The sequence below is a fragment of the Polistes dominula genome, unplaced genomic scaffold (genome assembly GCF_049000335.1).
Source record: "Polistes dominula isolate Pdom_NZ unplaced genomic scaffold, Pdom_raw_medaka contig_73, whole genome shotgun sequence".
In the NCBI taxonomy this organism is placed as follows: Eukaryota; Metazoa; Arthropoda; class Insecta; order Hymenoptera; family Vespidae; genus Polistes; species Polistes dominula.
Window position 1 is genome coordinate 6,513,819 of NW_028300951.1, and position 14,688 is coordinate 6,528,506.

Sequence of the window (14,688 nt, forward strand, 5' to 3'; positions counted from 1 at the left end):
TATTATATAATTTGTTTACTTTTAATTTTTATTTCAAATATATTTATCAACTAATAAGTCACTTGAAAATCTGAAACCGATAACCGTGTATATTCTTCCAAAAGTATCCCTTGTTAGAATCTGAAAAATCAAATTGATTTCTTTTATTGATTCTTATGTTAAACGTTAAGTATACTTTAGGGAAAAAGAATTTCAAACGAGATAAATCATTTTTCTTTTCTTTTCTTTCCTTTCTTTTCTAAACGACTACAAAAGATTAAGTCTCGGTTTATTTGAAGTAGATAGTGTCCCGAAAATACTTCAAATCTTGACAACAAATCTGAGAGATCCTTAGTTTATATTATGCAGGTGCTTTTTGGTAAAAGAATCTCTATAACAATGGTTAGATCTTTAAAATAAACGACTCGAGATAAAATCTTGGTTTGTTTAACATTAAAAAACGTGACTTTTAATAACACGGAGAAGTATAGCAAAAAGTATATATAGAAAATAAAGGGATTGCAATTAAGAAAATATTCCTCATTCTTCTTTCTAAATAAGGCATTCCAAAATTTTTATATGAATTCTATTATTTGCAAAAAGATATAAAATCTCTCAAATCATAGACTTCTTTGAAGATCAAAATCCAAGTTAAATTAACGTTTTATTAAACACAATAAAGTTTAATATTGGACATCCAATAATTTGATTAATAAAAATTGCTTATAAATCCTCTTATCCTATGGATTCAAATTTTAAAACCCTAATAATTCTTTGAAACAAAAAAAGAAAAATTAAGTAAGTACATCTAAAACAATAAATCTCTTTAATAACACAAACCAACTAATAAATATAATTACAGTTTATTTATTATCAAAGTAACTAAATATAGTAACTAAATAAAACGTGATAACGATTGGATTAATAAAAATCGTTCTACTCCGATTCAAATTTCAAAATTACAATAATTATTTCGAAAAAAAAAAGAAAAAGCAAAATAAAGCAAAGTAAATTCAAACAATAGATCTTTTTTAAAAGGGACACAACCTAAGACAAACGATTAGAAAGTTTCAAGATTGTAAAAGGAACTTCTTGGAGCTCATCGTACTTTAATCGTCGACAATTTGTACCATATTAGGAATGATCTCTTGACTCCTCTCTCTCTCTCTCTTCCTCTTATTCGTAGTTTGTCAAGAGAGTCACAGAGAGTAACGTTTTGGTTTCAATGATCAGAGGTCTCCTCTCTGGTCATTATCCTCTCGTCATTCTCCACGTTGTTACACTATCTATCGAAGCCAGGCAACAATATACGTTCAACGTATAAATGGATCTAGGTGGCTAGTATATCCAACAAGGATGAGAGAGAGAGAGAGAGAGAGAGAGGGAGAAACAGACAGACAGACATGCAGACAGACAGAAAGAGAGAGATAATCTGTGAGAAGCCATTCGTGCTGAGAATTTCTCTCTCTTTCTCTCTCTTTTTCTCAGTACATTTATCTATCTCTCTCATTCTCATTGCTTCTGACAAAAGCCGACCTTCGAGCTGACATTCACTTCACATCCCCAGCATCCTCCTCTTTTCCTCCCCCCTTCCCTCCCCCTTCCCTTCCACCACCTTCTCTTCCTCCTCTAACTCCTCCAACTCCTCTACCTTCCTTTCTATCTCTCTTTTTCTATCTTGTTGGAGAACTTACCTTCCTTCTCTTTATCCTTCTTCCTCTTACTTCCTACCAGCAAATATATATATATATGTATGTGTGTGTGTGTGTGTGTGTGTGTGTGTGTGTGTGTGTGTATTCTTGAAAAAGTGGAGGAGAGGAAAGGTGGAGGAGGAAAAGGAGGAGGAAGAGGAGGAGGAAGAGGAGGAGGAGGAGGAGGAGGTGGAGTGAACCTGAGCACAAAGACTCGTCGTCATTCCTCGCGTGTCCTTCTTCCTTTTCCTCCAATGAATCGAATCGATGCACAGCCTTCTATACTTTGATAAACAATTATTTTTTTTTTCTTTTTTATTACCTCTTTTTCCTTTCCTTTTTTTCCCACCTTTTTCCTTCTTCTTCTTCTTTTACTATCGATAAAAAGAAACGGTACTTAAGTAAGTTTTTGAAAATAAATTCAAAGGACAGAGGGGAAGGAAGGAGGTTATTTTTGTATGAAATCTAATGAATTTCTATTGGTTCTTACAACGGTTTTCTGCTGATCCTTACTAACGGCAGCTGGATATGTAGCTGTTTGTTTTTTTCTTTCTTTCTTTTACTTTTTTTTCATTGTGGTACACATAACCGTACTCTCGTTTTATTCAATATCTTTTTTTTCATTTTTACTTTAATATTTTTATTTAAAAAAATAAAAAAATATAATATACACTGATTCTTAACTACTGTAGTTTTTATTTTTTTTTTGTAGTAATAGGAATAAGAATAACAATAATATATAGTATGTGTAAGTATGAATAATTATGTAAAAATTTGTAAATAATATTACAGAATATTTTTTAATAAAATGTTATATATTTCTATCTATCTATCTTAACTTCTGAAATAATTACAAAATATAATATTAATGTTATTGATAATAATAATAATAATAATAATAATAATAATAATATATCGAATCATTATAATTTATTTTCAAAAGGTATTACAATAGGTTAGAATATTTTGTTCACCTATGCATAAGCATTATAAACTTTTTCCTAATAATTATTATTATTATTAAAAAAAATTAGAGATGATAAATTATTTGAAACGATTCCATTGATAATTCACTGATTCTCCTATTTCTAATTGCATATACAATGAATAGTATGATCTGCATACAATACTCTTGCTCGACATAGCAACACGCTTTGAGAATGACCTTCCTTCTTCTTCTTCTTTTTCTTCTTCATCATCATCTTTCTCTTTATCCTTATCCTTCTTTCACTTCAACTCCTTCTTCCGTTCTTCCTTCTTTCATATTCTCTTTCTCATTTCTACATGGACGAGTTCTTCGTTCCGGGGGTTTGAGTTTGCCTCGAAATTCCATGGTTCTATCTTGAATTCTTACAAATGTTAAGAAAACTTAATGCATAATTCGCGGAAACTAACATTTAGATTATCTTCAATATTTAACATATAATTAAACATTTCCATATAAATCTACACACACAAATATATACAGAACATCGTATATCAAAATAATTATCAACATATACATATATATGATATATGATATAAATTAAAAACTTTTTTTTAGCAACGCACATATACACAACAAATTTGTATACACAAGCGCATATACATACACATTGAATTTTAAAGGTTCATATGTTGTTAGCCATTGTTCAGTCCCAGACACATTATGGAAAAGCATGCGGGCAGGTAGACGAAAGGCCAGATAGAGAGCTAGTGCGAAAATATTCTCTCTCTCTCTCCCTCTCTCGCTCTCTCTTTGTCTCTCTTTCATGTGAGATCCACTTCGAATCTCAGGTCAGGGATTCAGGTGGGCCTGGTATCACCCCTCTCTTTGTCGACATCCGACGAGCTGCCACCGAGGTTAAATACCTGCTCTCGAGTCCTCCGTTCCAAACAGACGAGACGGTCCTTGATATATTCTGCATCATTCTCACTCTCCCCCTCTCTCTCTCTCTCTCTCTCTCTCTCTCTTTCAACTTAATATCTTGCTTTGTGCTACTGAGAGAGAGTTGTCTTCTATTCTACACAAAATTCATACTATATCTCGTAACTTATTCAAAGTTCGATGATTTAATACTTACGATTGAAACAAATCTTATTAATTTTGTACACTAGCGTTAGTTCATGAATCATGCACGTGTTTCTAAGTGCATATACGTTTTTTGCATTTTTTGTACTCATGTCAGTCATATATACGTTTCACACGTGTATTGCTTCGTGTGCGTATGGTTGAGAATATTTAAATGACAAACATATTAAGAGATTTAGCTAAGAATCTGCTTGAACCCTTCTCTCAAATGACATATCGTCATGTTTCGCAGTCCTTTCACCTTTCCCTTTTACCGATCTCTACCATCACAGATAGACATTTATCATTTCGTTTCGTTTCGTCGTCACCATCGAGAGATACTCAATGATTTCCTTTTACCTGGCTTATTCCGAAGTTACATTGAACGAGTAAATAAAAACACTACAAAATATCATCTCGAAGTTCTTTCAGCCTTGAAACATTCTCTCGGTATAATTCATTTTCGAAATAACAGTGGATTGTTTTATAATATTTTAACATTTATCGAACTATCGTGTATATTTATATATATATATATATATATGGTTTTTTCTGTTTCTTTTTTTTTGCTTTTCTTTTCTTTTCTTTTTTTCTTTACTTTAATCGCGTTACATAATGTAATAAAAATATCCTTTTTTTTCGAGAGGTATAATAAAATATTTTACACGTGTAATTATTTTTTATATTCCCCACGATTGTTGTGAAATATTTTTTTTCTTAAATATAAATCATCAATTTAAAAAAAAAAAAAAAGACAAAAAATGAAAATCAAAAGAGACGAAGAATATTCGTAATACGTTATCGAGAGTTATATAAAATGGCTGTGCAAATTCAGCCATACTTTTGGCAGGCTGACTCAACGAAAGAACAGCTGGTACTGGAAGGGATCCTCGAAAGAACCCCACTACACCCTGTATCCTCTAATATCAGATCCAAGGGAAGAGGCTATGGGGTTTCTCTGTACTCTCTTTCTCTAACTCATTCTCTTTTATCCAAATGAATCTCTTCTTCGTTCTATCGATCTTCCCATCGTGATACCCATAAAAAAGAAAAAAAAAAGAAAACCGGGGACAATGAACAATAAAAAAAGAGAACATTGGCGTTCCCTGTACTTCAATTTAGTTTTATTTATTTCTTTTTTCCATTAACTAACATTTTCTCTCTCTCTCTCTCTCTCTCTCTCTCTCTTTCTCTTTCTCTCTTTCTCTTTCAGTTCTTTTATTTCCACGTGTTTCCAAGGTCAAAACGATGCAGAAAATTTAATAGGCGGGCAAACGGGGTTCATCGATCGATTCTCAGTTAAAAAGTTCGTCGTCGAAAAGCTGGGGACAATTTTTCCATGGCGCATAAAACGTTTCATTCTTCCTCTCTATCTCTCTTCATCTATCCATCAATCTATCTTTCTTTATCTACATATATACATATATATATATATACATAGTATATATGTAATGTATATCGATACTATGTGCAGGCACGTATATTTTTACAGGCTTAATTCGTCGACCGACCGCTTGAATTTTGGAAGGGGGTCTCTCTTACTCTCTTTTTCTCTCTTTCTCTTTCTCTCTCTACGTGAAACGGCGACTGCAACCAAGGGAGAACCCTCGAATCCCTTTCTGATTTCCCTCTCTCTCTTTCTCTCACTCTCTCGTATATCAATCTATCTTTCTCCATCATCGTACAGTCCCCTCGAATAAATATTTCGGCAGCAAAGCCGACGATAACGTTGGCTTACATTGGCGTAACATACTCTTTACAATCTCTAACAATTTCACCCAACATTCGTTTGTTATTACCAAAAGCATCATATATTCAAATAATATATCAACAGAAAACAAATGTAAATTTTTTATTTTAATCTACATTCAAATTTTTAAAAATTATTGCTCTTCCTATGATAAGACAAAAATCATTTTTCGAGTTTATTAATTATTCTTATTAATCATATAATAATAATAATAATCGATTATATCATGTAATGTAATATTATGTAATGAAAAACAAGAAGAGAAAATATTTTCTTCTACGTCAATGTATAAATTTAGGGTTCATTAGTATCATGGAAAAGGGCATACGAAGTGGTCGCTACGGGACTGTACCGCGTACTGTGCTTTACGTGACCCCCACTACTGGCAATTATATTCGGTTGAGTTCGGAAGCATTCGTGTTTGCTATTCGTCACGGGGCGGCGCTCGATGCGCGTCAGAGTAAGCGCGCACGCCACACGCTGTCAGTCTCCTCCTGGTCAGTACAGCGACCGTTTGTTCTTCCGTTTAGGTCTCTCGTTCCGTCGTTGTTCTTTCTTTCATTTTTTAAACTTGTGCTGCTGTCCTTTTTTTTTTCTTTTACTCTTTATAAGTTTTTCATCTCGTCTTATCCTCCAATCTTCTAAAACTATCGTAACACGTACTCCATTGCTACCTCCAATTCCACAAGAATTATATAAAATATATAAAAAAAGAAAATAATAAATAACGGTGATGTATTAGTTTTGAAATTCACGCGTTAGTTAACTGGTAGTGAAAAAAAAAGCATAAAATATACATCGTATGTATATATATATTGTACCAATACGTGTAATTAGAAGAAGAAGAGGACGAAGAAGAAGAAAGACTTTCACTTGGATAATTAATAGTAATAATAATAATCATAATAATCATAATAAACAAATAATTAAATAAGTAAATAAATAAATAAATAAATGAGGATATACAGTAGATAGAATCTTAACGGAAGGAACAGTGGTGTGCTTACGGTGTTTCCGACAGTGTGCAATATTTTTTGTTTCTTTTCTTTTAACGTTTTCTTATTTCATAAAGAAGAAGAAAAAGAAGAAGAAATAAGATTAACAAAATTGATAATATTAATAAAAAAGACGAAGAGCACTACGACAGGAAGAAATAATAATAATAGTAGTAGCAGTAATTATAATAATAATAATAATAATAATAATAATAATAATAATAATAATAATAATAAAAAGAGAAGGAAGAATAAAAGCAGCAACACGAGAGGCATCGTTGTGTCACGTTTGTGGAATACGTTGTGCAACGAAATATGGATTGGGCGGTGAAGGCTCGACGAACGTAAGTTTTCTTCTTCATCATCTCTTGGTAAAGAAAGAAAGAAAAAAATAAATAAAAAACCAGAAGGAAAAAGAACAAAAAATATAAAGAGAAAATGTTAAAAACTCATCGCGCGTTGTGTCATCTTTCATGTGTTGTTTATTGTTCTTGAATTTTTTTCCGCATTTTATTCCTACACGGTTTCGAAAGAAAGAGAGAGAAACATACACGCACGTACTAGACACGCGACACGCACGTACGCATATACACACACAAACTTACATCATACATAAAACATACGTATATTTGTATATTAATTTATATGGAAAATTGATCAACAAGAGTGTTCGTGCAATTTTGTGCAATTTTATTTAAAAGAAAAAAATACACACACACACATACAATATAAAAATTAAATGTTTTTTTTCTTTTTGGAGAATCTCGTCGGAAATACGTCGTAACGATAGTAACAACAAATTAAATTGTATTAATACTAATAAATAAATCGTGTGTTTCGATTAAATATTAAAAGAAAGAAAGGAAAGAACAATATATATATTGTGTACACACACACACAACATTAGATATATCTCTCTTTCTCTCTCTCTCTCTCTCTTTCGTTGAAATTAACGTACGATTCAACCCCCTTGCATTCGTTTCTTTCTTTTTCTCGTGTATATATTGCATATAAAATGACGTGTAATCCGTATCTGTATATGCCTATATGTTTTTTCTTTTTTTCTCTCAATTTTTTTTTGTTTTCTTTTTTTTTTTTTTTTTTTAAATATGTGGTATATGAGTAAAAGGAAACACAACCAACCCCTTTTTCGATCGCAACGACGACGCCGTCGTCGTCGTCGGGGGGATCGATCGTTTCGCTTGGGGCGAGGCTTGCTCCGATCGTGCGTCGATCGTTATTTTCCGTGATAGAGAAAGACAGAGAGAGAGAGAGAGAGGGAGAGAGAGAGAGAAAACGAGAGAGAGATAGAGAGAAAGAGAAGAATATATTGTAAATAGAAAATCAGAGATCAATGACACCCCGTATTCGTTTTGGAGGGAAAACATTGAAATTCACTTTCGTTACTTTCCTTTTCTTTCAAATATTTCCATATACATCGAATATATTCGTTAACATATATCTCATGTAACACATGTCCTTGTTAATATCCATGTTTACGTATATATGATATTTAATTCTATTTAATTATTATCTCATATCACACTTTTATCTATCTCTATAAAGTATATATATATATACTTTTATTTAATACATCGTTTTTAACTTTGTGAAGTAGAACGGTATTAAAAGTATCGCTACCTTTTTTTTTTGATGCGTAAATGTACACGTTGGGATTATTCGAGTTTTTTACTTTATAATAAAAAAATTTAATTTTTTCTTTTTTCTTTTTTATGTTACGTGCTTCAAAAGGATTAACAAAAACATCAAATATCATATAGTTTTATTAGAACGTAACTGTTGAAATTTATATTATATTTTTAATAATATATCTTTGTTATTATTAAAAGAGAAAGGATATTCATTAATAACATTCGAAATAATATGATTCTTATTAATCTAGATTTCTCAGAGTTGTTAACATAAATTTGTGTGTTACAGGGAGGTGGGATGGGGGTTCTTGTGAAATAGTTTTGAAAGAAACTTACCAACTTCCTTCATATAATATATATATATATTTGTTACCATATGTGTATGTGTTAAGGATCAAAATTGGAGAATGTCAAGATTCACATGTTCGTTTGTCAACATATACCAAATACATTGGTACCAAAAATGACCGAATATTTGGGAGTTTATACTTTTAAATTAATATTTTGAACATACACAACAAGCGACGTTATTCAATTTCCGATCTTTCATGTTAATACACATATATAAATATATGTCTATTACCATCTTATATGTTATACACATATATATTTCAAATACTCTTTAACGTGTGTTGATGAACACGACGTAACATATTTCTTATTCCTTTTATCTTAAAACGTTATCATTTTCTTTTCTTTGAACATACCCACCACCAACGCATAACCGTGTTTAATAACATAACAACAATGGGCATCGATGTGATACTAAAAGTAGGGAACATATGCGTGTACGATAAACGTTGAGAGAAACTGCGCCGGAAACCAAATGGCTCGATGGATGAGTTAGAGTACTGACGAGATCTATGATAGAGAAAGATATATATATATTTATAGGAAGAGTATGTGTATGTGTGTTGTAAGAGAGAAGAGTGGAAAGAGAGGAAAAGAGAGAGAGAGAGAAGAGTAAAAGCGAGGAAAAGAGAGAGATATATTATTCCCTCTTTCTCTTGGCCAAGTTGGAGACTTAAAGTGATAATAATAGATGTGTACGCTATCCGCACACGTGCTGTCTCGTTTATGAGTCGAGTTTATCGAGAACGTTAGAGAGAAAACATTTATTTATTTCAAAAAGTCAGGTTCAACGTCTAACGAAAATATTTAGAGATAATTTGCTATCTTTCATTTTTTTTCTTTCTTTTTTTCATTTTTTTTTCTCTTTTTCATATATATATGTACTTATTTTTCCATTCTTTGGAAAATTATTTGTTTTAATTTTTTATTTTTTTATATTGTTTTGAATGCAATTTATTTTGTTTATTCGTCAGCGTTCTGTAATGTTCTTTTTTTTTATTTTATTTCGTTTTGATAAGTAATAAAATATTTATCGTCCGACTAAAGAAGATTTTTCGTGAATTGTTTTTTATACTACGATGTAATTAGATTTATTTCTGTTTGTTGTATTGTTGGAATTTTTAAAATATATATAGATGACAATTTGATTGATTATATTTTGTGTGCGTGTGTGAAGGTAATTTTTATTTAATATAAAAATTTCTAATAAATTTTTAATTCGAAATTTGCGTGTTTGCATTTAGATGGTTTATTGCAAAATAAAATAAAATAACTACGATAGAGAGAAAGAGAAAGAGAAAAATAAGAACAATTTTATTATTATTATTATTATTATTATTATTATTATTATTATTATTATTATTATAAATAAACGATTATTTTCTAATATTATTTTGTTAATTTTATTATTTTTTAGCGTATTGGAAGTATAACATTATCTTTTTTTTTTATTATTCTTACATTTTTATTCAATAATAATGAGTGCCTAGTGAAAATGCATATTATATATATATCTTTATATTAAATCTTTCTCTTTCTTTGAAATCTTTAAAATCGTCATGACGATTAGAAGTGAAAGGACGGAAATTACGGAGCAAACATTCGTTTCCTTTCTTACGTTTCCTTCCAACTATAATACTTGCGTTTACACGCTATGACACTTAACTACAAAAACGAACTAAACTAAGTATTAAATTTGTACGAACTCATTTAGCAATCATATTTTTTAATAATAAAAATTAATAAAATTCGTACGAGAAATAATAAAACATTTTAAACATTTGTCGTAATTCATCGAATTTATTTTATCATCCTTCGTAGTCGCATTTTAAGAAAAAGATTTATTTATTTATTTATTTATTTTTTTTCAAAGAGATGAAATATAATAAAAAATATATATTTATATATTTGAAAGGGAGAAGAAAAAAAGAAAAATAAGAGAGGTATAGCTTGTATTCGTGTCACGCGTTTCCTGGATATATGCTAATACCCATATATGAATACGACAATATTCGGCGACTTTCAACATCCATTTTCGACGATGACGATAACTCCAACAGAAAAGAGAGAGAAAGAGAGAAAAAAAAACCCTAGTAACAATTTACCACCGTTCATTTAAAAGAAGAAAAAAAAACAGAAAAATTAATTAAAAAACTAAACTCTTTCAATGCAAACTCACTTATTAGAAAGTATAAAAAACTATACGGAATTTGTGAATAATATTTTATATAAATATTTCGAATTTTCTATTCCCCAATCGTAATTATCTTCATTTCATATATATATATATATATATATTCAGAAAATAATGAAGAACAAAATAATATATTATTTCAAATGCCCAATTACAGAAGTGTCGAAATATTTGAAATTAAATTTACTTAATATTTAATATTATAACTATTCTAACTTTTTTTTTTATTTCTACACGATATTCTACACGATTTATAAATATATAATATTCCAATATAGTGTTAATAACATTTAATCAATCTTTATACAAATTTTCCTTAACACATAATATTCAAAAACAAAAAATACATATACTCGAATTTATTCAAGAGTTCTCTTTTCTTCTCTTTCTTTCTTTCTATTTTATATTTTAACTACTTTCTATATTTGTTCATGGTGTGGTCCTTAAAGGAAGTAAGTACTTGGACGATAACTGGCCTACTTTAATTTCGTAGGGCTTGGCAGTTTGCTTTTTAAATTCCAAACGAGAATAACCTTTGTTCTTAGATACGTTCATCTCTCTGGCTCTCTTTCTTTCTCTCTCATTCTCTTTCATTTTATCTTTCTCTTTCTTTCTCGTTTTTTTTTCTTTATTTCTATTTCCATCTTTCGAAAATTTTTTCATATATATATATATATATATATATATATATTTGCAGTAAAAATGGTAAATAAAATCTTATTTTATTTTGTACGATTATATAGTTGTCATTATTATAATTATTATCATAATAATAATAATACATGTTTTACAGTAGAAATAGAATTAATTGTAAGTAATATCAACTCGTGTTGTTTTATTTAGTTGAACTAGTATAACGTTTAGTCGTATATTCATTCAAAAGTCATTTTAGTTTCGATGACACACTTTAAAACATCCTGTTCTGTTACTCTAATCGCTTACTGTAAACCTCGTAGAAAATGTGTTCCTTATCTCTCTTCCTTTAATTATGACGTCATTGGCTTTATCCGAACCTTCACGAGATCGTATTTTATATTCGTACTTACGAATTAAGATTATTTTTTGTTTTCTTTTATCTTATAATAATTTTCTCTCTTTTATTTATTCTGTTTTCTTTTTGTTTTATTTTTTTTTTTTTTTATATCTGTTTCTTTCAATGGGAATCACAAATAATTTGCACGATTGAATATAGAATGAAAATATTGAATGAAATTTTGTATTATTTTAGTATAGAATGAGAATGAGAAATTTGTTATTTAGTTAGTCGAGTATAAAATAAGAATATTGAATAAAATTTTGTGTTATTTTAGTTTAGGTCTTACATTAGATAGTTTAGATTAGTTTGATTAGATTGATAAATGGTTCGGTTAGATAACATTTCTATTTGGGGGCGGGGAAGGAATTATTTTACGTTGAAAAAATAAAGAAGAAGAAAAAACATATAAAAAAAAAAAAAAATTAAGAAAATTTGTATTGTGTAGGTTTGTGTTAAGAAAAAGACGTGGAGAATGACTCCTCTTCTATTTTTTTCTTTCAGACTGGACCGTTTCGTAGCGAGCAAAAATGAAGACACGAGGTACAGACAGCTAACCGTTCAGAGAGCTAAACGAGCGTACGTTTTTTCAATTCTAATCATCAATCAATCCCGTGTGATTCATTTTTTGGAGCACGCTTTAAATATATATATTTTTTTTATTTTTTATTTTCTATTTTTTATTATATTTATCCGATTTATTATCGTCGACTATTACTTTCCTTTAGATAGAAGAAAAACAAATATACTATAATAGTAATTAGAAAATGATATATTTTTTTTTGCACACAAACAACACACACACACACAGGTATACACAGAGAAAAAATGCAACAGAAAGAAAAAGAAAGAGAGAAATTAATTTTTTTATATTAAAAACTAAAAAAAAAAAAAAAGAAATATAAGGAAACACTAATTGTAAGTGTGTCATCATTATTATCATTATCATCATCATGTTTTGGGATCGTTCATAAACGTGAATAAAAAATCATAAGAAATTAATAATTAAAATTAATCAGGAAAATTAAATTCCAAATAATATTTAAAAAAAAAAAGATCAAATTAATTTATATTTGGGAAAAAAAATATGTGTGTATATATATATGAACGAAATAAAGTTAGAAATGTTTAGGATTTGTTAATCGAAATAAACTTGGGTGAGTTTGAATCGTTTACATTTTAAAATACGCGTGAAAATAGCAAAGTAGAAGTAAAAGGGGACGTGATTATTTGGCTTTTAGAATCAAGTCTCTAGAGCACGTTCTTCTAAATCGTGTCGTCATCATAGAAACTAGAATTAAAGAGGAATAAAAAAGGAGAGAAAGAGAGAGAGAGATTGAACAGCAAAATGATGCCAACGACATTATACACCACAGGGAACGCACCAGATCAGTAACAACTACCCATTTCCCCATTCAGTTTTTCTTATTATTATTCTTTTTCTTTCATTCGATCATTTTCTTCTTTCTTGCTTTAATTTTCTTTTTTTTTTTATTTTTTTTTTATTTTTTTTTTCTTCGTTTTTCCTTTCATGCTTCATTGCAGTTTTTAATTAATGCGTGAGATGTGCTTACTATCGCTATTTCAATTTATTTTTTTATTGAATTTTTGAATTATTATTGAATAGTAATTAGAATTAATCGATAGAAATTATATTTTTTAAATATATGTTTAATATTCTGATTTATATATATTATTTTTTTATTTCTTTCTTTAAAATTTATTCTTTTCTTGTGTATGTGTGTTTAATTATCATAAAAAAGAGAAAAAAAAATAGAAATAAAAAATTATTGGAGTCTATGAAAAAAGTTTCGTCAATGATTTTTCGATACGTGTCTACGAATAAGTGATCAGTCAATGAACGTGTCTATGAATAAGACGAATTTTGGAATCAATTGGATCAATTGAATTTTTCGATACGAATCTACGAAGAATTTATCAATGATCGCTTTTATGAATGAGACAAAATCACTTTCGTTTCATTCATTTACTAATCATACTGTAGACACATTAAATATTTTTAAATATTTTAACTATAGAGTAAAATCATTGACTAATCGCACCATAGACACATGAACTTCTAAAAAAACGTTTTATTATGTAAACAAATCATTGACTAATTACAACCAAAAATACGCTATATTTTAAAATACATTTTATTACATAATCAAAAATCATTGACTAATCCACAATCAAAGATATATAAAATTTTAATATGAAATACTAATATTAAAAAAAAAAAAAAAAATCAAAAAATCATTAGAAAAACATTAACGAAAATTCCCTTATAATTAAAATTATCTATATCTTTAATATTAATTGACAAAAAAAATCATTGACTATTCACACCATAGATACGCATATAATTTTCAACGATAAACTTTTTTACATCGTTTAAACAATTACATCTGTTAAATTGTTTTCATTTTAAAATCAATAAATTTTAAACAATCACACACACACATACACACAAATCGTATAGACAAACTAACTTCATCGTAGAGATTATTCATCCATTATGATTTCATTTTTTTTTCAAAAACTAAATATTTTTAACTTTACCCCCTCTCTCTCTCTTTCTCACTTTCGTGTTCCTAGTTAAGAAAAGGTAATCGATAAATAAAAGCAGACGTTTAGAGTAGGCGGTTTAGAAGTTGAGTTATTAACTACTATTACGCGTAACTCCCTGACACAATGTCCCACATATAACCGTGTAAGAAAATAAAATATTCATCGTGTTTCCCTGCCACACTGTTTGGTTAATTAAAGTCGGCCTACCACCATCTACCTACCTACCTACCTAACTCTACGTTCTCCTATTCTCTTCTCTTTCTCTTTCTCTTACTCTTTCTCTTTCTCTTTCTCTTTCTCTTTCTCTTTCTCTTTCTCTTTCTCTTTCTCTTTCTCACTTTTATGATCCTCGAACAGAGCGTTAATTGCACGACACCCCGAAGAGAAATTCTAGTGGTCCTTCTAATTTAATTAACGTTCCA

The 14,688-nt window shown here is 29.3% G+C and overlaps 1 protein-coding gene across 3 annotated transcripts in view; it reads left to right on the forward strand.

Moving 5' to 3' along the window:
* Positions 1–14,688, forward strand: part of LOC107069137 (uncharacterized) — a 114,299-nt gene that overhangs the window by 65,582 nt on the left and 34,029 nt on the right. The window contains exon 2 of one of the 3 annotated variants that reach the window (XM_089172359.1): positions 12,200–12,274. The exons of 1 other annotated variant lie outside the window; for it this stretch is intronic. In XM_089172359.1, the coding sequence (XP_089028485.1) occupies positions 12,200–12,274 (75 nt within the window). The remainder of the gene's footprint in view (positions 1–12,199; positions 12,275–14,688) is intronic. One more of the 3 variants, XM_089172360.1, reaches the window with a different exon arrangement.